Below are 24,420 nucleotides of genomic sequence, written 5' to 3' on the forward strand. Positions count from 1 at the left end.
GTGCACAGCCCTCATCATTCCTGCTGAGGAGCAGCAATGTTCCAGGAGGGAAAAGGAGTCAATAGCACCCTGCTCCCCACCATAAAATAAATAGATACACACCTCTGCAGAAAAACAAACCATCCTCACAGTTAAAGGTCAACAAATGTACAAATTCACTCTGTGCTTTTCTTTGGGATGGTTTATACAAACTCAGCTCCTCACCTGGACCTAGGCCCTCTCCAGAGGTAGGGAGAGAGGTCTGGGCCAGAGCTGTCTCACACCAGCTGATGCTCTCCAGCATTCTCTTTCTGAAGACACAGGGCTGCTTTGTCTGACATGGCCAGGACACACCAGTAACCTTTCCCAGTGCCCTCCCACCCTCTCCCGTGAGCAGCAGCACAGCACAGCAGCTCCCACTGTGCTGGCAGGACAGAGGGGACCTGGAATTGTGCAGTGGAGGGAGGCAGTGTCTGCCAGCAGGGCACGTTTGGGAGCAGGGCTGGAAGCTGTCTGTCACAGACATCTTTTCATGAAAATCCTTTCCTTAGGATTTTTCCTCCTGAGAAGCTGAGAGGTCTCAGGAACAAAATGTAAACTGATTATCTGCTGCTGTAGAATGCAACAAGTGCATCTGTGATTGGCCCACCTTGGATGTTTATGATTAATGGCCAATCACAGCCCAGCTGACTCAGCTCTCTGTCCAAGCCACAAACCTTTGTTATTCATTCCTTTCTATTCTATTCTTAGCCAGCCTTCTGAGAACCTTTCTTTTATTCTTTTAGTATAGTTTTAACATAATACATGCCATAAAAATAATAAATCAAGCCTTCTGAAACATGGAGTCAAATCCTCGTCCCTTCCCTCATTCTGGGATCCCTGTGAACACTGTCACAAGCTGTCCCCTCTGCCTGGCTGTGGCACATCAGCCCAGCTGTGCACTGCCCAGCCCTGCAGGGTGGGGAGCCCCCAGGGATGGAGCCAGGGCTGAGGGATGCCAGAGCAGCCCTCTGTTGTGATTTCTCTCCTGCCTAAAGTGCTGCCAAGGCTCTCACAAGCTGCTTGTGACAAAGGCCTCCAGTCTGGCAGGGAACAGCTCTGCCTGCCCCAGCCAAGAGGCAGCAGAGCTGTGCTGAGCTGCTTGGCTCCATCCCCTCCATCCCACCAGGAATCCTCAGCAGGCTGCTCTTTGCTGCAGCTGCACGAGGCTGTGCACACCCAGGAAGCCTTTCAGATGCTGGCAGGACTTCCCTGAGCCAGGCAGCCAAAAGGAAGGCAAGAAAAGGTGAGGCACTGACAGCACCCTGTAGCTGAGGGAGATCCCTACATGCCAGCAATCCTTTTCCCCATGCTGAAAGAGAGGAAAGGAGACATCTCCTTCCTCTGCAGCAAGCCACACTGCATGAAGACACACATGAGAGCTCAGCAGAAGGCTGGCAGTGGCACAGGCAGGGCAGCTGGGCCTCCTGGTGTCCCATGGCAGCTGGGCTCCATCATCCCTGCCCTCTCTGCAGCCCCATCTCCCAGCAGGGCACTCCCTCCACAGCCCCTCAGAGAGGCTGATGGCTGTGCTCAGCCAAGCAGCTGGGATGTTCCACAAATAACAGCTCTGGCAGAGGCTGCTGAGGCACTCTGAGGCTCACATGAAGCAGTTTGCAGGGAGGAAAGCAGCTCCCACAGATGCCAGCCCTGCACCAGCCCCTGCTCATCACGCATCAAACTGCAGCACAGATCCCACCTTGAGGCCCACACACGGCCAGAAACTCACCATGACTCCCAAATCCAGCAGCACAGGAGCAAAGGTACCTGCACACCCCTCCCAGACAGGGCAGAGAGCCAGCTGGAACCAGTGCATCACTACAGCCAAGTGCTCAGGAAGAGGAGGGTGGGTGTTCATGCTGTAGGGCAGCCCAACGAGCTTCTCTCTCTCTCCCCAGCTCCAGCCACGGAGGGAATCCATTTCCCAGCTCCTTCAGGTCCCACCAGCAGCGTTGCAAGGGGGAATTCCTGTCTCTTCAGGCCTGCCTGTGCCAAGGCACACACAGATGCTCCTTTCCCTGACACTATGTAGGTTAATAACATGCAATGTGATGGCAAGACGCAGGGAACTGCAATGCAATGTCAATATTTAGCTTTTACACATTTGGCTAATTAGGAAGCAACCTGTGATTCCCTGAGAAGGAGGCAGGGCTGCTTCAGCCCCTCCCTCCCTCCCTTTCTGTACATTCCCCGTTCGGATGGGATCAGCGTCAGCTCCCTATTTCTGGCAAAAAGAAACGGTTGCAAGCGGTCTGTCCCAAAATGCTGTTCCCAGGCAGTGGATGTCAGAAACCATTATACTAAATAAAGCTTCATGAATGATTCATGAGGCTGGATTTCACATTAATCAGGGAGAGATGGGCAGAGCAGCAGAGCATCACAGCCCGCCCTGCACAGCCAGGGGAACGGGAGGCTTTGGACCTCCAAGGCACAGATCAGAGATGTGGTGCCAATCAGAGGAGCAGCCTGGTCCCAGCATGATCAGAGCCTGACCCAGCAGAGGCTGGAAGAGGCAGCAGACTGCTGCCCAAGTGCCCAAATACCTTTCTGCTTCAGGGACTGCTGTGACTGGATCGTGTTAATGAGCCCAGGGCTGCTGCTCCGAGCATCCCAAGATGCTCCACTGCTTTCTGCAGGAGCTTGGGAATCCTGCACTGACTCCCTGGCTCTGTGCATGATGGCCTCTAAAAATAGAAAAATGCTTCCCTGAAATGTCATCAGGAGGCTCTTTCCAGGGTTCAGGTTGCCTGGTGCCATGGTGCATCCCAGCAAACCAACAGGCTTCTTCTTGTTGGGACACAAGTGCTACTTCCACTGCTCCAAGAGTTTGGAAAGAAGGTAGATGTGTTCTCTCTTGGTACCTGAAGAGGCAAGCCCTGAACTCTGTCAGGATCAATTAAATAATGAGGGGTGCCCTCAACATTGCAGCTGATGGAAGAAGGTAATGAAAGGTGGAATCCTGTGTGCATATTGCAGGAGCAAGTGCCTGTGTCTCCCCCAGCCAGCAAGCTCTCATCCACCTGCATCCTGCATCCTTGATTTCTCCTCTGCTGCTTGCTCATATATTCCTGGTAAAAAAACCCTCAAAACTACAAAAATCCAATGCCAAGCAGCCAGGATGGCTGTACAGCAGGGAGAAACCCACAGCCAGCATAGCAAACCTGGGCTCAGACATGGAGACAGCAGTGATTCTCCATGCAGCAGCAGAGGAATATATATCAGGAGACTCAGGAGCTGTCAGACACCCTGCTCCCCCTCTGCAGCCTTCCAGGGCTGGCAGTGAGTCACCACAGAACCACAGAACCACAGAACCATGGCATGGCTGATCCACTGCCAAGGGCACCTGGGGGGCTTGAGGGTCCCCTGCCAGTCTGGCCCCCAGAGGCACCCTGCAGCCCTGGGTGTCACAGCACCCCACTCCCCAGTGCTCCAGCATCTCCATCCCCACATGCTCCTCCTTGGACTGAGTGTCCTGCCCATGCTGGGGTGATGTCTGAAGGAGGGAGAGGCAGAGATGGGATGGACGGAGCCAGCAAGTCCCTGGCATCCTTCAGAGCCTCAAGACCTGAAGACACTGTGGCAGCAGAGCTCTCTCACCACCCCCAGCACTGCCTGAACCTTGTGCAGAGAGCCCAGAGACAACATCCCTGCAGAGACAGGAGAGCAGACCCTTCCCTGCACCCAACATCTCCAGCTGTACTTGTTCCTGCGTGCTAATCCCTGTCAGCACAGAGGCAGCTGGAGGCAGGGCTGGAATGGGAGCAGGGCACTCAAACCACCAGGGCACTTCCACCTGCAAAACTACCACAGTGATAATTCAGCAGCAATTTATGGTTTTGAGTCTCAGCTGTGTCATCACAGCTGAGCAGAGACTGAAGAGCCCCAAACCCAGTGACCACTCTCTGTCTGCAGCTCTGGTGCAGAGGTTTGCTGCCTCTGCTTCCACCAGTGCAAGGCCCTCACCTGGGTTTGCTGTGGGATGAAGTTATCCACAGGATCAGATAGATCTTGGGGAAATCACCCTTTAATTGACCGCCTTATTTCATGAAAAGACTGATTTCCAATTTGCCTAAATTATAAGGCATTTCCATGTGCAGTGCAGCACAGGGGCAGGTGGGGACCTCCCTGCTCCACCCAGCCTGGCCCTGCTGGCAGCCATCAGAGGCCACCTCTGGCTCCCTCCATGGCCATGGCCTTGGCTGTGCTCAGCTATCAAAAGGAAAACACAGGGCAAGTGTCCTCACTGCATAAGCCTGCAGAGAGTCAAATTCAGCTGCACTCTTGGTTACTTCCATCATTTGACCTTCACTATTATAAGATTTAATTGCAGTTAAAGTTGTGCTTCCATCTTCACCTGTCTCTCTCCTGGCAGAGATTCCAAGTGAGCCCATGCTGCCCGTGCAAGCATGGCTGTGATCACTGGGTTTTGTAGTTTCTCTGTACTGGTGAATGAAGTGTGACCAGACTGACCCTGACACCAAAGATGGGTATCAGGGAACAGAGCAAGTCTTGCCCTCAACCTCTCCTGTGACACCATGCTGCCCTTCTGCCAGCATCCCTACCTCTGGCAGCTTCTAGCCTTGCTGGGAATGGTCTTGGCCCATGGGAAGCCTTGGCCTGAGATGCTCCAGGTTAATGATGAGACTGGGAAGAGCCTTTGTTTTTGATGAATTCAGTTTTTAATGTGTCCTGGGTGTTGGAGGATGGTGAGACAACCTGGAGCAGAGGGGATGCAGCACATGGAGATTGCAGGCTGCTGTAAGATGGAGGCAATCCATATGCTCAAGGCATGTAGTTAACTCGCCAGACAGTAAATCAGTGCTCTGAAATGCCTGACCTTACACTGCAGCATCTCCCTGCTCCCTCAGCAGGGGCTCTCCATCTCTATAAAAAATAGCCACTGCATTGGTACAACTCTCCAGATTCTCTCACGTTTCCTGTTAGACTTTCAAAGTCCAAACACAAGTCAAGGTCTCCAGCAAGTTCAGTGAATGTCCATTAATCTCTCCTGGCTCAGGCACCCCATCAGCTCAGTAAACCCCAAGTCCAGAAGAGTTCCAGGCTGTCAGAGGGATGGGCTGTTGCAGGCCATGTCTGTCCCAGGTCTGCTGCAGAGGGATTCCAACAAATCCCCTTTCTGCTGGGGGCTGGATATGCAGGTGTATCCAAGGTCTCCAGAGACTGAATGAAGCTGGTTAATTAATTTCCAGCATGGAGCAGGCTGATATCCCCCCGTCAGCAGCATCTACAGACACCCAGTGGCTCTGGGAGGAAGATGAGGATGGTAGGGATGGAATCCTATGGAGTTCTTTTCTCCTCCTGCTCAGAGGATGCTGCCATCGCAGCTCGCTTTCCCTCCTGCCCCCCCATGAACTGGCTCCAGGGAGAGGCATGGAAACTGGGACAGTTGACAGCACAAGAATGGGAGCAGCCAATGGCATGGGAAGGAAAAGCCCAAGCCCCTCCAGCTGGATCAACCCCCTCCCATAGCTCGGGGAACAAACGCACCAGCGAGCACAGAAACCACCAGGAAATAACAGCATTAAGGAAAACCCGTGTATTTAGTATTAAATCTTTGCCACTGAGAAACACAAGACCAGGCTTTAGCGTCTGCCCTAATTTAGCTCTTTCCCTCTGGAAAGGACTATTTGTGAAAAGCTTTGTGCTCATGTCCCTGGCATTAATCAGCCCCTGTCAGCCTCCAGCTCTGTGGATCCCCCTGCACTTGCAGGTGCGCTGCTCTATCCCACCCTCCCACGTGGCAGGTACCCAGCGGCTCCAGCCTTTCACAACAGATATCCAAGGGGCTCAAAAGTGCCTGAAGATTTTTCTTTTAATTAGAAGAGCTCTGGAGACATGCTATATTCATATGTATTTCCTGCTATTTTTTTTTAATTTATTGCTACATCAGCTATTAAAAAAAAAAGGCAAAAAGAAGAAAGGAAGGGAGCTGCCACAAGCTGAGCGCCTTTTAGGATGAGTCACTGCATCACTGAAATGGCTGCTGGCTTCAGACTCACCCTGCCTCTACGATTTGCTTCCAGCCTGCAGAAGAGACCACAGCAAGAGGTTTTGCCCCTGTGCCCATGTGGAGGATTTGCTGTGGGGTTATTGATATAATCCATCCCAGCCTTTGGCAGGTGGAGATTCTCCTTCCTCAAGAGAGGAAGATGGGGGGAGACATGAAAGGAAGAGATGGCGAGGCATTTCCAGCTGACCTGATTTTCTGCTTCTGCCCATCTCCACATCACTGCTGGTTAGCTCAGGACTGGCAGCAGGGACACGGGGCTGGCCTGTGCCATGGAGAGCTGTGCTTTACCAGGGCCATCGCAAACACAGCTGTGCCAAGGAACAGCCCTTACACCTCAATTCACTGGAAAACAGCCTTAAAGTGGGAGTCTCCCTTTCCTGCCACAGCTTGCCAGTGTCAGTGTGAAGGCAGGCCAACAGGCTCTGGCTGGCTCGTGGCAGAGTCAGACCTTTTGCCTCTGAATTTGTGGGGAAAAGAGAAAAGTCACCTCAGGTGCCGTTGATACAGCAGCCTAAGTCTCCTCTGAAGGATGCTGTGATGCCAGCACAAACCTGCACGGGGCCTCTGCAGCCTGGGACATGAAATTCCCTTCTCTGCAGTTGCTTCCAGCCAGAGCCTTGAGTTGCAGCAGGAGATGTGGAGGTGTCTCCTCTCCGTGTCTTCCAGCTCCTTCTCAGGGTGATCCCTCCAGTCTGGGGGCAATAAGGACAGAGCCCTGTCAACTCCTTTCCCACTCATGATTCAGCTCCTCCACACAGCCCAGGGACACTCATCAAACCTCCTTGAACTGGGAGAGCTGATTTTGGGGGGACAGGGCTGAGGTCTGCTCTGTAGTGGAGCATAAACAGGGCTCTGGTGCAGACACAAAGTGCCAGATGGAGTGGACGCCCTTGCAGCGCCAGGCACAGCTCCTTCCCTGAAAAATGGCTGGATGAGAACTATTTTCAGAAGGGAAAAGAAAATTCACCCTGATCACCATATGTCAGTGACAGGCAGAGAAAACCCCACGTGGGAGCCAGCCCTCCTCCTACCCTGTGGGCTGCACCCTGCTGGGGCTCAGCACCCACCGTCAGCCAGGCTCGCAGCTGCCTGGAGCAGACAAAGATGGGCATGTTTATCTTGCAGCTTCCAGGGATGCTCAGCCATCTCTAATTGCCATAAAAATAAATGCTTTTTGCTTCATATCACAGAACAGAGGAATTTCCCTCTGTCTTTTTTTTTTCTTTTTTCTTTTTTTCCTCTTTTCTGAGGCCTCCCTCAAAGTCATCCCTTCCCCCTCCCTCCGCTGCCTCCTTGCCATGTAAACAAGCACAGGCACACACAGTCTGACACATCACACACATGGAGACACGCTGATGGCCCTGCAGCGGCCAGCTCTGCCTGGCACAGGGACAGGACTGGCAGCACACGCGGAAGGCGGGCGTGCGGGCAGGGGGAAGGATGCTCGCCACCAAAAAGAGCTCTCAGTCCGCTTCGTGCAAGCCTGGAGGAGGCTGAGAGCCCTCAGGCTCCAGCCCCTCGGGCTATAATCAGCGAGACGATGGAAGGGATGCAGAGGGTGCTGCGAAGTCTCGCCCCGTGCGAGCCGCCCGTGTGACACAGCTGCTCTGTGCTGGCTGCCGGAGCAATGAGCCATCGCTGCGGGGACACGCAGCCCCGGCCGTCACCCTAGGAAGGTCCCTTTCCCATGCTGTCCTTCCCATCCCTCTGCTCCAGCGGCTGATTTCGGGGGCGCTTGGTGCGCTGTGTGGGGATGGCCCCGGGCGGCTCGCTGACCTGAAAGCAGCGTGTGCCATGCCCGGGGCTTGCTCGCCTTCTCCCACCTCCCAGAGAGCCTTTGGAGAGACACCGAGGAGCTCGGCAAGCCAGGGCAGCGCTTCCCGGCGGGGCTGCCGCGCTGCCCCGCACACTCCCAGCTCCAAGGAGCACGATGGAGATGGATCGCACGGAGGGCGACTGCGAGGGCAGGGGGGTATCGTGTGCCCGGCGAGGGGCGGCAGCGCTGCCCGGGCCCTGCTCGGCCTGAACGGGCACGGCACAGCACAGCCCGGCCCTGCCGGCTGCGGGGGCTCAGCCCCAAGGGCAGCGCTCGCAAAGACCTGGGGTAGCCCAGGGCCGGGTGAGACGGGCACCCCCAGCGCGGCTGGCACAGCCATCCTGTGAGCTCTCCAGCTTCCAAGGCACTTCTAGCAGGTAAGACTTCAGGAATGCCAGGGGTACCCTCGCCTGCTCCAGATTCCCGATTCGGTTCCGTGGCAGGGGACACCGCCAGCCTCGCACGGAGCTGTGCGGACCTGCCAGCCGGTTGAGCCAAATTCATCTCGCGGGTCTCGTCCGGTGGGTTCTCCTCGGGCACCCTCAGCCCTGTCCCCTATACAGAGCTGGGCAGGAGCTGGCGGGAGGCAGAGGCAGCCACGAACCGGGCACCGGCGGTCTGGAACCGGGGACTGGGAACCGGGAATCGGGAATCGCGCTCTCCCCGCCTGCTCCCGCGCCGCGGCGCCGGCGGGCGGGCGGAGGGCGGCACCGGGAAGGGCGGCGGGCGGGACCCCGGCCCCGCGGAGCTGCTGCCGCCGCCGCCGGCCCCGCAGGGCTCGGGCTCCGCGCCGGGCGCGCTCGCTGCGGCGGGGGCGGCGCCGAGGCAGGTGAGCGGCGGCGCTGGGCCGGGCTCGGCAGCGGGATGCTGCGGGCTCCGCCAGCGCGGGGACCGCGGCACCGGCACCCGGGGCGGGCGGGGACGAGGGCAGCGGCATCCCGGGGCGGGGTGGGGACCCGCGGCATCGGCATCCCGGGGAGCGGCAGGCACCAGCATCCCGGGGACCCGCGGCGCTGGCATCCCGGGGCGCGGCGAGGACCCTAAGATCGGTAACACAGGGACCGGGGCACCGGCAACCCGAGTACCCGGGGTACCAGAACCCCCGGGCATTGCAGGGGTCAGCAGCCTGGGGTGCGTCGGGGACTCGGGGCATTGGCAACCCGGGGTGAGAGGGCAGCCGGAGCAGCGGCATGCAGGGATGAGCGGGGAAGCGAGGCACAGACATCCCGGGGTAAGCGGGGAGCCGCCGTGCCAGCATCCACGCCCCGGGATGCTGCTGGGTGCCGGGGCGCAGGGACACTCCTCCCCGTGCCTCTGCGGGCGGGTGTAGGGGAGTCCCTGGCCCCGGAGCCTGCCTTGCCCGGGGGCTGCATTCCCCCTCCCCGGGGAAGGGAGCACGGAGGTCCCTCTGGAGAGCTGTGCACGCTCAGCGTGAGACCCGGGATGGGAGGCTGGCACAGCGCTGGTCTGTTGGTAGTCACCCTCTCCCGCACCCGAGGCGAGCAGGGAGTCCCCCGTCAGCTCCATCTCCAGCCCTGAGCATTCTGGTGGCCTCTCAGCATAGAGCAGCAGCTCGTCTTCTGCCTGCAGGGAGCAGCCAGCAGTGGGAACCCCCTTCCATTCTCCCCTCTGCCTGCCTGGCAAACCCCCGCACCGCCCAAGGCAGGGCTTGGACATGAGCATCTTCAAGCCGATGAGCACAGAGACGCTCAGCAATGGGGATGGGGCTCTGCAGGGGCAATTTTGGACGACCAGAAGGCAGATGTCTCCCCAGTCCTGTCCCAGCATGTGGGGACACCACCCTGCAGGAGCTGGGACGCCCCCCAGCCCCATGGGCCCCCTCAGGTACTCAGCAGGGGACTCCCAGTCCTACCCTGGTCTCATGGATATCTTGCACAGGATCTCCTCAGTGGTCTGCAGCCACCAGCCCTGCACACCTGGGACATGCACGGCCCCAAGCCCCGGGTGACAGGGCATTTAGGGTAGGCTACAGGCAAAGGATAAGAGGTTCCTCCTCCTCCTCTACGCATTTCTAATGGCTCCTTTGAGACAAGCCACACGACTCCCTGCTGGGAAGCCTCGCTGAGCTGTAAGTACAGGGTTTTTTATTTGGGCTGTTAATCTAAATCCATTGTACCTGGTTGGAAAAGACCCTGTGTGCAATGCTCCCTGCACTTGCTGCATCCTCACTTGAATGTCTATCAGCACCTTCCTTCCCACTCCCCTGAGTTCCCTCTGCCAGGTAGAATAAATATACATAACTTCCATTTGAAAGCCTTTGAGAAAAAAAATATGTTGTCAAGGGAAACTCTTCTAGCATTTCTTATAGACATGCTTGATGTGTTTTATATTTTATTTTTACTGTCATATATGCATATATCAGAGACTTTTTTCCTCCACAAGATAGATATTAATTTGAACGCCCAACACCCAGCTCACACTGGGCTTGTGTAATTCTGACGGTTGTCTCAAAATAGCTTACAATATATTTCAACATCTATCAGAAAGAGACTAGCTTGATCTGTTCCCTTTTTCCAATCATTCATGGAAATTTTGGGTCAACTAAAGGAAAATTTTGCAAATTCACTTTCTCCCAGACAGACACATTTGTATTCTCTGTCCATCGTGCTTTTAAATAAAAATCACCCGAGCTTCCAAAGTGAGCTTCTGTTTCCCAGCTGATTCCCCTGCAAATGTGAATGGGGTGCACGCTTTGATGGTCCAACAGGGGAGATCACACTGGGTCCCAGTTCAAAGCCCAGTTCTCTTCTAAAGCTGAGTTTAGCTGCTTGTGGAACAAATAGGCAAGAGAGTTATAAAACTATTAATTGCTGCTTTAGATTCCTAGATGAAAGCTGTATGTGGGCAGAAATAATTTGGTCTATTCATAAGCGAACATCATAAAGGAACACCTCTGCAGCTCGTGACCCTTCTCCTCAGGCTGCTTCCAGTGCAGGAGGGATGGAGGGATTTCCCTGGGATATAAAGCTTGCAGGGTCCTGACACCCACCTTTTAATTTTGAGCTGGGAGAGAGGTAGGAGCTATCCCCTTCTGTTTGTCTGGGTTTGGCACGTCTCACCCAGAGCCACAGCTGTGCTCTGGGGATGGTCCTGTTGAGCTGGAGCAATGCTTCAGGCTTGTCCTGCCATCCTGGGCTGTCCTGTGCCCTAGCCCAGCCCCAAGCCACCTTGCCTTTGATTTTGGTGGCCTGACCTTTCAGAGAGGCTGCTCTATAGGGAGGGTGCAGAGAGAGTCTGAGGGTGGTTTTGGGATCAGCTGGATCCCACAGATGCACCTCCAGGGCCCCCCATCTGTGCATGTGTGCTTACAGCCTGAATGCATGAGCATCCTTCTGGAAGGAACCTGGATTAGTCATCCCTACCACACAGATGGGCTGTGTGATGTCTTCTCTGGAAAAGCTAATCTGACACTGAAATTCCAATTTATCCCTGAAAGAAGGGTTTACACCCCTTCTTCTCCCTTGCTTTTGGCTTAAGCATTAAAAATGGATCCTTCTCCTTCTTGCCTCCCGTTTGAAAGGCAAGGCATGGAGTCCATTAAGCTCTGAGGTTTATCACCAGCTGGTTGCCTCCTCCAGACGTGGTGTGATGGAAGTGCTGCTTGTGGTGCAAAGCTGTGTCTTTAAGGAGCCCCGGGCTGGGAGATGCAGTGGAGTTCACAGATGCCTTTGCCAGGCTGTTTCACACAAATCTGGCATTTCCTGTACCCACAGCCATGCTAAGCTTAAAAACACCTCCGGGGCTCAACCATGGCTCCATTACCTGTTCCTCTGCAGCTCTGCCCTGCAGGTTTAGAGGTGACAGTGTCCCCCAGGTCCCTCCCAGTCTGACAGATCTTTTACACCGAGGTTCTCAGACTGGAAAGCAGGCAGAGCCCTGGTGTTTGCCCCAAAAATCCTGTGAGATAGCTGCTGAGGAAGAACTCACAGGACTCCCCTGGGTGTTGTGATCCACCTCATGTCCCTGACCTGGCCTTGGCCCTTGGTGTGACACCAGGCTGTTCTCTGTGGGGTCTGCTGGCACCTCAGCATCACTGCAGGGGCTGCAGCCTTTTTATCCTCAGCTCCTGCTGTCTGTTTGTGCCCTCTGTCCCTGTGGCCCCTAAAAGCTTGGAAAATTCTGTGGGTGACATAAGACAGGAAAAAATGTAATTCCTTCACCAAGAGAGCAAAGCAGTGTCCCTCAAATCCCCCGACTTCGTGCCAGGAGCAGGGAGATCCCATGAGTACAGGGCTGCTCCATGTCCTCTGGTTGTTTTGATGAATAAGGCAGGTGGAAAAATCTGGCTTCAAGGTGGTGCATAAAGATCATGATGCTTTTTATTTGCCTTTTTGCTCTAAATTTCTCATCAAGACAGGTAAATGCATCTGCATCTGGGAATGCTTCTCTTTCTATGATGCTTTAACTGTTTCTCGTTGGAAAATAGAATTTCTGCTGCACAAAAAAGCCCAGCTCCCTGAAACTTATAAATCCCTAAAATGCAATAGAAATCAAAACTCTGGGTTTTTATTTCCCCATCGACATAAAGATTTTATTCAGTCATCAATGATTCTGAATCATGTTTTTGTTATGTTTCAACATAATCAAAATAATCTTAATATTTTACATGGCAGAACACACAAGAGGAAACAAAACAGGCAGATGAATTGTTTTGACACTTCTTCCTCTCAAATTGTCCTTAAAATCGACACCTTCTGTGACAATTCTTTGATTTTGGCAAAACTGCCTGTGCTGCTTGAAGGATTGCACCATCTAAGGACTTTTTGACCAGGTCTAATTAGTAGTGTGGGTAATGGGGCTACAAAGCACTTTGGCAGAATCACAGCAGTGGTGATTTGACAAGATCTAATTCTTCCTCCGGGAGGCTCTTTGGGGAATAAATCTTCTCTTCAGTGACTAATTACCTGTTTGAAGAAGGAGAGCCCCATGGGTGAGGTGCTGGAGGTGAATTAAACTGCCTTCCTTAGGCCATTAACAACCTGCAGAGGGAGAAACTTTAGCAGGTAAAAAAGCAAGGAAAAGTTTCACATGGAAAAATCATTGGCTTTTCTTTTTTTTAGCTTCCATACCACAGGAGAACAGCAGTCTAAAGCTGTTTTTTTCCTCTTCTCTCTCCTTGGTCCTCACTTCTCAAAATGCAAACATCCCTCCTCATTCCCCAGGGTGCTTCTGCCAGGAGCACCCTCCAGCCCTGCTGTCTCATCCACAGGTGGAACCCACTCCTGCTCTGCTGATCATGGTCAACAAGACCTTAAACTACTGGGGTCCCAGTTTTGAGGAGGACGTTATCAACATCAACGTGGGCGGCCTGCGGCGGCGGCTGAGCTCCAGCGCGCTCTCCAAATTCCCCGACACGCGCCTGGGCCGGCTGCTCTCCTGCGACTCGGAGGAGTCCATCCTGCAGCTCTGCGATGACTACGACGTGAGCGCCAGGGAGTTCTACTTCGACAGAAACCCCGGCTTCTTCCTCTACGTCCTCCACTTCTACCAGACGGGCAAGCTGCACGTCATGGAGGAGCTGTGCGTCTTCTCCTTCTGCCAGGAGATTGAGTACTGGGGCATCAACGAGTTCTTCCTGGACTCCTGCTGCAGCTACCGCTACCACGAGCGCAAGCTGGAGAGCCGGCACCACAACTGGGATGAGGAGAGCGAGGTGAGCAGCGTGGACACGTCCCCTGATGAGATCTCTGACATCAACCATGACCTGCTGCGCTACAGCACCCTGCGCTGCGGCAACCTGCGCAAGCGCCTCTGGCTCACCATGGAGAACCCCGGCTACTCCATCCCCAGCAAGCTCTTCAGCTTTGTGTCCATCAGCGTGGTGCTGGTGTCCATAGCCACCATGTGCATCCACAGCATGCCAGAGTACCAGGAGGTGGATGAGAGTGGCAATGTGCTCGATGAACCCATCCTGCACAAGCTGGAGTATTTCTGCATCTCCTGGTTCACCTTCGAAGTGTCCTCCCGCCTCCTGCTCTCACCCAACCCCAGGAAGTTCTTCAAGCACCCACTGAACCTGATTGACATTGTGTCAGTGTTGCCTTTCTACTTCACCCTCCTGGTGGACGTGACCATGGGCAGTGACTCAGAGCTGGGCAACCTGGGCAAGGTGGTGCAGGTGTTTCGGCTCATGAGGATATTCCGGGTGCTGAAGCTGGCTCGGCACTCCACTGGACTCAGGTCACTGGGGGCCACCTTGAAGGTAAACTGGCTCTCTATCTCCTTGCCTACTCCTTTAGTCTAGTGCCTGGTAGGGCTGAGAGTGACCTGCTAAGCAGGTAGCACGCCAGCCAGCAGCTGCTGGGTCTGCCAGCACCAGTGTGAGTGGCTCGGGGCTGCTCCTGACCCCATTCTGGGAAAAGGGGAACCCTCCTAAGGGCATGCTGCCAGCTGACCAGAGGCCAGTGTCCAACCCCTGGTGTCTTTTCATTTAGGGAAACAGAAATCCTGGTCCAGCTGAGTTGATACTTGAATGCTTCAGGATGCAGTGAGGTTGGGACAGGCACAAAGCAGCAATAGAAAAGCAATGGGTGAATCTCATGGTGCGAGACAACCAGCCACAGGCAGGGTCTATGCCCTCAGCAGAGCCTGGGTTTCCAGCAGCTGCCCCTCAGTGTGATGGAAACCTTGGCATGCAGGGCTGGGGGAAGCTGGTCCCAGGACCATGTGGTCCTCAGGAGGAAGGTGTGGAGGAAATGCTGAGCAAGTGGAGGACCAGGATTCAGATATACCTAGAAGTGGCATCCCTGCAGGTCTGGTGAGAGGGTCCACATCCCCCATAACAAGCTCCAAGACTGTGTTTTTCCAGACCCCCACCCACAGCACCTCTGGCCTCTTCAGACAGACCAAGGGCAACTTGAAATCTGTCCTGCAATTGTCACTATCCTGGTGCTGCAGCCAGACCTCCATCACTGCAGCTCAGTGGTGAAGCAGGAGAGCTTCCACACCCAGTGTGGCTCTGCTCACCCCCACCATCTCTCCCCTCCATCCTCCTCCTGCTGAGAGCCATGCTCCTGAATCTGGGGAGAAGGAAACTCATCTCCTGTGCTTACACAGAAAATCCAGCCTGCTGCAGAGGCCAATTAAACTCAGCCTTTAATTGTCCCTGGTTCTTGGTGATTGCATCAACAGGAATCCTAAAGCTGGTCCTTGAGCCTGCTCAGAGTGACACATGCTCCCAATGCCCCACCACACATGGAGCTGATGCTGGGCATGGGGGGATGATCACCAGGGCAAACATTGCCTCTTCTTGGGCCAATTGCACAAATATCCCCGTGCTTTACCCCCTTCAAACAACTGGTGTACCACATGAATGGCCAATCTTTGTAACAGAGCCTGAAATTCAACCAAAGGGCCACTCTCCTCCCACTCAGTGCCTGGCATGGGAGGGAGCTGCAGCTCCTGGTGCTGCTCCCTGTGAAGGGCCATGTCAGGGATGAGTAGCTGGGGACACCGTGTTTTTGCTGCTGCAGCAGTGGCAGGGCTGGCATGGGGTGTGCTGGCCTTGGCTGCTGGGGTTGGACCCGTTCCCATGGCTGAGTCACGGAGGAAAGCAACCACTGAGTGTCAATGGGGTGAGGATGGGCAGCAGGAAAGGTCTCCTGCCAGCTTCTGCTCTGATGCAGGATCAGCGCTGCCCAGAACTAATCTTGCAGAGCCCACAGAGCATCAAAATATTCCTGGCATCCTCAAAACCTGCTGAAAACAGGGTCCAGGGTGGGTTGCTTGAAATGAAGATGCCTGAAGTCCTACCTGCATCACACTTGCTTCTGAACACTCACCTTGAAAGGGCACTGACAAGTGACAGACTCAGGTAAAACCACTGGTGAAATTTTTGCACAGGTGGAAAGGGCTCCCTAAGTCCTGCTGGTGCTCCATCCAAGCATGAACACCACCTTTCAGCAGAGCAGGCACTGATGGACTCATGTGCACATTACTAAGCAGTACAGGAGGTCTGGGGAGCCGGCAGCATCGCGGCTCTGGCTTCTGACGAGCGGCTGATTCACCCAGTGACGTGCTGGAAAGTGCCCCTTCCCGGGGACTCCACAGCCAGCTCTAAATGGGGATGAGCAAAGACACAAATCTGATGCAGCAGCTTGGCATTGTGATTTAGTGGGCACATAAATTACAACGTCTTGTTAATCATAATTTACTTCCTATTGCGAGAGCAGAGAGCAGGAGCAGAGCAGTGGAGGCTGTTCACAGCCAGGAAGGGGGAGCGATGGCTCTGGCAAGCTGAATGATTGCTCCCCTGCCTCCAGAGTGCTAGCAGAGGGAATTCTGCCATTTGTGCATTGTAAACCCTGAACAGCCCTCAGACTGCTTGGGGCTTGATCCACAGCGTGTTTAATTTGAGGAGAGGCTTCCTACATGTCTCTGCTCTTCCTCCCCACCATGCCTGACATCCTTTAATGCTATTGCAGCTCTGTGGTGTGGGTTTGGATCCCCTTTCCCACTGGTTGTTGATAGATGTTGGTCCCTGGGTAATTACAGCACATACAGGGATCTTCAGGAGTTGCTGTCTGTCCCCTCAGGGACCTAAATACATAAAGAGGTCGGAACTCTGCACATTCCCTGTCACCCTGCTGTCACTACCATGGGCTATCTTTGCTCGGTCTCCACACCGCTATTTCTAGCAAGACTCAAAGTGGGCTCTTCCATTCCAATTCTTCTGCTGTGCTGGAGGAAAGATGTGCATTTGGCAGGAAGCTGCTTGGAGGGCTTTTTGCTGGAGTTTTTTATTACCTAGCATTGCCTCCCCCAAGGCTGGTTGCTTGCTAAGCCTGCAACCCACCCAAACCCTGGTTAAAACAGCATCCTACCCAAACCCTATCCAAGCCTGCATCCCACCCAGTCCTTGGCTAAACCTGCATTCCATCTGAACCCTGGCTGAGCTTGCATCCCACTCAAACCATGGCTAAAACTCCATCCCAGCCAAACTCCACCTGCCTTCCCCCTCAATCAATGAGCAAAACAGAAGTTTTGCAGATAAAGGGCTGCAAATAGATGGCAGCCAGTGCCTGAGGATCAGCTGGGAGGTTTCTGGAGCCTTCCCTGTGCTGCAAACTCTGACCCTGCATGTAAATTGAAGCAGCAGGAGCTGTGGAGCTGCCTGACTTCCCCTTTACCTTCCCCTTCCAACACATCCCAGGGCCAGAAGTGATACTCTTTAAAAATGCATGAGGTTATTTGGTGCTGCTGGTCCCCAGCTGGGATGTGCAGACCTGCTGTTAACTTCCAGCCAGGTCATTCTTAGCCAAGTGATATACCCTTGGCTCTGAGCTGTTTGTCCTCCTCATGGAGCTCCCCCGGCACTGCTATAGGTGAGGGAGGAGAAAGGGAGGAGAAGGAGGAGGAAGGGGAGGAAGAGTAGGTTATTTGGTATTACTGGCATTATCTGAGCAGATTTTGCCAGCTGTCTAAGCAAAGTCTCCTCATTCACTGCCATGAATCCACTTCCTTTTAAGTCTCACCCTGACCACAGAAGCGTTTTCCCACATCTGCTGCTGTTTGCTTTGCTCAAATGTTGTTTCCTTTAGCTGTTATGTGGTCTCCAATAAAGCATTCTCTGCTTGTTAGGACACTGGGAAAAAAAATCCCCACAAACAGAGCTCTGCTTTCCTTTCCCCAAAAGATGAAGAGCAAGCTGGCAGGTCAGTGGGCAGAAATATCCAAAAAATTCACTTATGGCAGTCAAGAAGTGTGATTGCACAAAGCCATGCTGGTAGGATGGTGGTGTCCCCTGGCAGTCCCTTCCTGGCATCACTTGCTGCCTGGTCCTCCAGCTGCCCACTGCCTGTTCCCCCTGGGCTTCTGGCACAGGTTTATACTTTGTTCAAATATTAGGAATATAAAAAGAAAGATCACAGCATGAAGGTTTTAGGTTGAAACCAGAGAAATGATGTCTTCTTCAAGGAGTGTTGCATACCACTGCCATCAGAGCTGGTGTCCCATGGCTCTATTCCCACCAAGGCTCCCAAATCCCTTGGGCTGTATCTCATCAAGGTGGGCCTTGCAGCACCCTGTAGGATGGCTGCTAAGACCAGCCCATGCTGACACTGGATGGGTCCCTGATGACCAGGGATGTTTAGTTTTGTGTCAGCTCTGATGTGATGTTTGTAACAAAGGGTTTCACAAATGCTGAGGCTCAGTGATGTGGGGGTACAGGAGGGACCCTGGGGCTCAGGGGTCCCCAGGGAGCCTGGGCTGAGAGCTGGGTAAGAGCTGAGCTGAGCCTGCAGCAGAGACCATGTCCTCCCTGCGAGCAGTGCCAGCGACTCAGGAAGGTACAAATTGCTTCTTTTAGTGGCTGCTATTAGGTGGTTTCTGGGGACCTGCCAAGATAAAAGGAAAATGTGCTAAATATTGTTAGCTGAGATCAGGCCAGAGTGAGTGCTGGAGGCAGGGGAGCAGCTTCTGATGGGGATCCCTGGCTGGGGAGCCCAGATCTGTCTTCTCACAGCCTGGTGGAGTGCAGAGAAGCAGCTGTGGGTGCCAGGAACCATTCCTGGCTGCACCACTTGCTCCAGGTGAGAGCCACTCCTGCCCCACCCTAGTCCACCCCTGGAGCAGGGCATCCCACAGCAGGGGTGGATGGAGGCACTGGGATCCCTGTGGAGGAGTGCAGGGAGTCTGTGCAGGGCTGTGTTTGCACTGTGGGATCCCTGTGTCCTGATCACTGTGGGATGCCTGCATCCTGATCACTGTGGGATCCCTGTGTCCTGATCACTGTGGGATCTCTGCATCCTGATCACTGTGGGATCCCTGTGTCCTGATCACTGTGGGATCTCTGTGTCCTGATCAATGTCCCTCACTGACCAAGGCTCTGCTTTGCCTTCCAGCACAGCTACAGGGAGGTGGGGATCCTGCTGCTCTACCTGGCTGTGGGGGTCTCTGTGTTCTCTGGCGTGGCCTACACTGCTGAGAAAGAGGAGGACGTCGGCTTCGACACCATCCCGGCGTGCTGGTGGTGGGGCACGGTCAGCATGACCACCGTGGGCTACGGGGACGTGGTGCCCGTCACCGTGGCGGGCAAGCTGGCGGCCTCCGGCTGCATCCTGGGGGGCATCCTGGTCGTGGCGCTGCCCATCACCATCATCTTCAACAAGTTCTCCCATTTCTACCGCAAGCAGAAGGCGCTGGAGGCGGCCGTGAGGAACAGCGGCAAGAATGAGCCTGAGGAGGGCGGCAGCGACTCCGAGGCCCTGAGCGAGACCTCCCTGGACAAGCCCAGCCCCGAGCGCCAGGGCCTCACCCCCAGGGCCCAGCCCAGCCCCTGAGCCCTGGCTCTGCAGCCCTGGGGCATGTGGGAACTGCTGGGACCCACCCGGGACCTGGTGGGGCCCACCTGGGGCACCTAGGACATGTGGGACCCACCTGGGACATGTGGGACATGTGGGACCCACCTGGGGCACTTAGGACCTGCTGGGACCCTCCTGGGGCCCGTGGGACATGTGGTACCCACCTGGGGCACATGGGACCTGCTGGGACCCACCTGGGGCACTCAGGACCTGCTGGGACCCACCTGGGGCCCATGGGACCTGCTGGGAACCACCTGGGGCCTGTGGGACATGTGGGACCCACCTGGGGCCCATGGGACCTGCTCACAGTGAGCACACCATGGCGGAGGAGCCATGGCTAGCATCACCCTGTGAAGGACAGGAGGGGTTGGAGGAGATGCCCAGTGGGTGCTGGCTGCTTCCAGACCCTGTGCCTGCCTGGATGTGTCTCAGCCTCCGTGGCTGCAAAGGGAGGTTGTGGTGCTGGATATACCTCTGCCAGAAAGGGAGGCTGAAAATAAGAAATGCAAGTGACCCCTGATCAGGCACTGCCCCAGGTGTATGGAGAGGGATTTTCCTCTGCCCTAGTGTTTTGTATTGTCCAGGGTGAGGTTAAATAGCTCAAGGATGAGGCAGCCCTCAACAGGGTGGCAGCCCTTACAGATCTGTGCTGTGTTCACAGCTTGTCCTACCCCCAGCAGGAAACAGGCTCAAAAGGCTCCAAAGGCCATAAAGGCAAGGGGCTGGGAATGAGCCTGTATGAGAGGAGAGGCAGTGTCCAGCTCAGGGTGAGCCCCATGGGAGTGGGATGGACTGAACCCCAGCTTCTTCCCATTGCTGGGATTTATCTGCTCTCCTGCACTGTCTCTGCCGGGACCTGCATGGATCTGGGGCTGTGCTGGGAGCGTGGCACAGCTGAGAGCACTGCCCACACATGGGGATGGACACTGCCCACACACCTGGGGGTGGCCAGGAGGGCAGAAGGAGCACTCAACTCCGAGGCAGCACAGTCAAAGGGGTCGGGCTGGGGGAGCTGAGGAGCCAATCCCAGCGGGGCTGTCCCCCAAGCCCTGGTCTCCCTCACCACAGCCCCTAGCCTGGCTGTGTCCTGCCCTGTCTCAGGGCCAGGAGGGCTGTAAGGAGGGGGTCACACTGCCCAGGTGTCCTCACAGGGAGCTGAGCCCCCCAAGTGTTGCTGCACTCACTTTCCCCCTGCAGGGAGAGAGATGGGGCAGAGGGGACCTTGCACTGCTTTTGTCACCACAGCCTCTGAGCCCCTCACAGCCAGGCAGGGAGGCCAGCCTGGAACACAAACCCCTTCCTGCCTGGACCCCAGCCCACGTGAGCACCTTCAGGGCACAGCATTAATTCCCTACAGAGCTTTTCCTCTCCCTCCCTCCTGTAGTCTGTTTGGAAATTGTGCAGCTCCGTTTCACACAGAGGAGTGCACCCAGCAATGCCTGTTTCAACAGGAGAAACGTGCATCCCACAATCCCAAAGCACCTCAAACACACTTTAAAGGCTATAGGATGACCCCAGGTACCTGGATCATGGCTTTGCTGCTGCTTTCCTGGCTGGTTTTCAGCACAGCTCTATTTGCTGGTGCTGGCTCTGCCTGTAGCCATCTGCTGGTCACGGGTAAGGAAAGACAACACTGGTGCAGGTCCAGCCTTTCTAAGCCCAGTGGGACCCAGGGAGGGTCCCCAAGGAATGGTGGGGTGGGATGGGAGGGTGCTCATGCTTCTGGCATCATCAAGTCTTCCAGTACCAACTCCATGGTCCTCTCTGTGCTTATTCCTGCTGGGAGCTGGGACTGGGGAGCAGCACCCTCTGCTCCAACCAGCTCCTGCTGCACTGTTACTTGAATACAGGAAGGAGTTTCCCCTCCTCAACATCAATATTCCAGTAGCAAAATGTATTCAAATGTGAAGAGTAAATTATATCTATTAATGAAAAAGCATTATGCAAATAATTAGGAGCATGTAAATTAATTTTCTATCTATGCATGGGATGCATACTGTATATTTTATTAAAGACCTCAATGACCTGCTGTGGATGCTGGTTTGTGTTTTGTGGCAGCTGGATGTGCTCATGCAGGGTGGGATGCTGCTGGGATGCTGAGGGATGCTGGATGCTCTCTAGCTGACAGCTGTCCTCATGCCTGGACATCCTGGCGCTGTCTGTGGCTCTCTGATGCTCTGAAATGAGGGGGGTTCTGGGGTTCTCTAGGCTGTTGCTCTGCAGGGGCTGGCTGGGGAGGGCACCACTGCTCTCCCGGTCTGCTGGGCATGATGGGGTAAAACCAGTTCAATCTTTATTCTTTTGAGAGCTTTTGTCTCTCAGAAAAGACAAAAAAATTTTAAAATTAACAAAAAATTAAAAATCCACATTCTGCCAATCATTCAAAGGCAAAAGCTGCCCTACCTTGGGGGCTACAAGCAAGGCAGGATTTGTGAGCCCCTCTGGCACATCAGAGGGGGCTGGGGCACGAGAGCTCTGAGCTCCGGTTTGGGAAAGCCACGCAAGATGTTTTCTTTTTTTAGCCTCCTGCTCCCTGTGAAGACATTAGGATTTGTATGGCTCTGAGTAAGTGCACCAGGAAAATCCTCCCACTGCTGTGCAGGCAGATCTGGCAGAGCTGGAGCTGTGCAGAGCAGGAAGGTGCCGAGCAGCAGAGTGGGTGAGCACAGCCCACGCTCCCAGCCAGGCTGTGCAGCACTGGGCTGCAAGGACAGGCTTCTCTTCCTGGTGCTAAGGCAAGTAGGAAACTCTTGTTCTTTTGCTAATCCCTCATCAGTTTTCCTGAGTGGCTGCATTTTCATTTGATACAGTGGGTAAATCAATTACACACTTTATCAGGTTATTCCTACAAAGCTGCTTTCCACATTCACCAAATGATTGACTAAAGCATGACTCTCTTGCCTCTAGGGAATGGTGATTAAGGAGTGACCTTATTAAGCTGTTTAATGCAGCTGAGAATTAGACAACTCTGCTCAAAGAGACAAAGTAAACTTCATTACCTTTGTTTAAAACTTCTTTTGCTTTGCCAACTTTCAGATCCGTGACTACCCTGAGCATGGTCTGTGCACTTGGCTGGTAATTAGAAAACCAGGAGATTTTAAAGGGCTTCATCTATAGGAAGGAAAGACTCCTCACTGGTAGTGTTTCTGGGATCTCTCCTGCTCACAGATTCTTACAACCCTGCTGATCTCAGCAAAAATCAGTTCTCACTGCTTGAGCACAGTGCTTGACATGTTGAATCAGTGTTACTTCTATTTGCTGAACTATGGAAGGAGATCAGTAAAAACAAACAGTGCAGTAATTCCATTTTTTTTTTTTACAAAATAATGCTAAACCACTTTTGCCTTGTAGTGAGACAGCACCAAGGTCTGCATATACTTATGGGTTCACTTTAGCCTTTATCTGAACCCAAGCTGCTAACTTAGTTGTAGAAGAAACACAAAATCAAGACTTCTATTCTGACCATCTGAGAGAGCCAAATGAGCAGCCTTGAAGGCATGGAATTAAATTAACCAAATGTGCCCAGACAGGCCACACCATTTCAGGGAATAAAACCCAGAGGTCAGGCCTGCAGCACCAGCAATGTTGACAGCATCTTCACATCCAGCCCTCGAGTCTGCTGAGAGAAAAACTGCCCCACATTTCTTCCAAGATCCTGCTCTCTGTAGTGAAGGAATATTGGTCCAGAGCTTGTGAGCCCCTTGGGCTGAGGAAAATGCACCTTACAGCTCAGTTGTCTGCTGAGTCTGCACAGACAGGACTGCAGGAGGCTGTTGTCACCACTCAGGATGGGACTCAGGGACTCTGGGCTCCCTCCACGTCCAGCACTGTATTGGTTTGGACAGCAACACCCTAGAGGGGAGCAGGGCAGTCCTTCATAGATAGAATTGAATTGTTTTAAAGTTTTTTAAACACTTTGGCTTTCTTCCTGGGCTCTTAAATTAAAGAGCAATTAACTTTCAGTCTAGAAAGAGCTGATGGGTATTTCCTGGTTTGACTCGTCAAAATTTTGCCAAAATGATTAGTGAAATGAAAAATTGTCAACTCTCGAGGCAGGGCTGTCAGCCAACACTCAGCATTTATCCAGGCTCAGACTCTTTTGGCCTGTGGACAGCAGGAAATGGTACAAAATGAAGGTGTAGGAAATGAGTAGCTGGGCAAAAAGGACACTGGCACAGCAGCTCCTGTACCTTAATGCTTATAATTATTAAAAACTGCTGGTGCTGTGGGCTTAGTGGAGAGCTGACTTTTTACCTTATGGGGGAGAAAACCAAGGCTAACCATCAGGGTAGCTGGTGTTGCTGGGTTTGTTAGCCACAGGCAGAAGTTGGTGCAGCAGGTGCAGTGCTGCCAGCACGGAGGGAATGCACACAAACCCTCCCCTGGCATGGCTGCACAACCCTCCCTCCCTTTGCTCTGGGGCTCCACAATAGCCTGGTAATGCTGCTGAGAAGATGTGAGAGCTCCAGGCTTCCCCAGTTACTAGAAAAGCCCGCAGCCTCCCTCCCTTTGATTCCCAAGCTCCTTCCCAACACTTAAAAGCTCAGATCTATTTTGTTTCTTCCGGAATTGCTAACCAAAGCTGACTCCTGAATGAATTCTGTCTCTGCTCCAGTTAGTCATCCCTCCAGGACAGATTTAGTAACTGCTCAGGGAAACCACATTGAAGCCAACAGTTCACCATGGGAAGGCAGCACCCACTCACTGTCAGCTTCATCTTTCCCTGAGCTAGAAAGCTCAAAGTGCAGCAAGTGAGCCAGAATTAGGAGCGAGCCTCCAGCCTCACCTGTTGTGTAGGAAGGTGGATAGATTGGTATGTACCTAGCCCCAAATGTGCCTGCAGGCTCAGGGAAGCTGCTGCAGACAGCAAGGACCTACAGCAGGGCTCAGCATCCCCATCTGCCAAAGCACCCCATGGGGAAATCATCCCTCCTGCATGGCTGGAGCTCCAGGCAGGGCTGCCTGTGCTCCTCCCTGCTGGAACTGCCTGAGCATCGCCTCCTGAACCCCACAGAGCTGCCAGCACATGGAGCTGCCCCTCTGCTCAAGCTGCAGAATTGGTAATGTTTTAAAACATGTGTCTGACATGTTCACTGCCCGTGTTCCTGAAAGCTTGTGCCCTCCTCCAGAACGTTGCATAACATTGGCTGAGTAGAAGTGCATCATGTTAAAACTTGTCCTGGTAAACAGCAACACCCCCAAGCAGTGCAGTGCATAAATATGAGACACAACAC

At 54.0% G+C, this 24,420-nt stretch overlaps 1 protein-coding gene across 5 annotated transcripts; it reads left to right on the forward strand.

The window, feature by feature from the left end:
- The first annotated feature begins 7,357 nt into the window (after window positions 1–7,357).
- Window positions 7,358–21,215, forward strand: KCNS1 (potassium voltage-gated channel modifier subfamily S member 1). 5 transcript variants are annotated; one of them, XM_074553507.1, is made up of 4 exons: window positions 8,576–8,694; window positions 9,765–9,954; window positions 13,096–14,088; window positions 18,728–21,215. In XM_074553507.1, the coding sequence occupies exons 3-4, from the start codon at window positions 13,123–13,125 to the stop codon at window positions 19,163–19,165; spliced, it is 1,404 nt and encodes a 467-aa protein (XP_074409608.1). In that variant the 5' UTR covers window positions 8,576–8,694; window positions 9,765–9,954; window positions 13,096–13,122; the 3' UTR covers window positions 19,166–21,215. The 5 variants fall into 5 exon arrangements, with proteins under 5 accessions (XP_074409610.1, XP_074409611.1, XP_074409608.1 ...); XM_074553508.1 differs by lacking the exon at window positions 8,576–8,694 and adding an exon at window positions 8,791–8,914; XM_074553509.1 differs by lacking the exons at window positions 8,576–8,694; window positions 9,765–9,954 and adding an exon at window positions 7,358–8,242.
- The last annotated feature ends 3,205 nt before the right edge of the window (window positions 21,216–24,420 follow it).

This window comes from Zonotrichia albicollis, chromosome 17, assembly GCF_047830755.1.
Source record: "Zonotrichia albicollis isolate bZonAlb1 chromosome 17, bZonAlb1.hap1, whole genome shotgun sequence".
NCBI classification, from domain to species: Eukaryota; Metazoa; Chordata; class Aves; order Passeriformes; family Passerellidae; genus Zonotrichia; species Zonotrichia albicollis.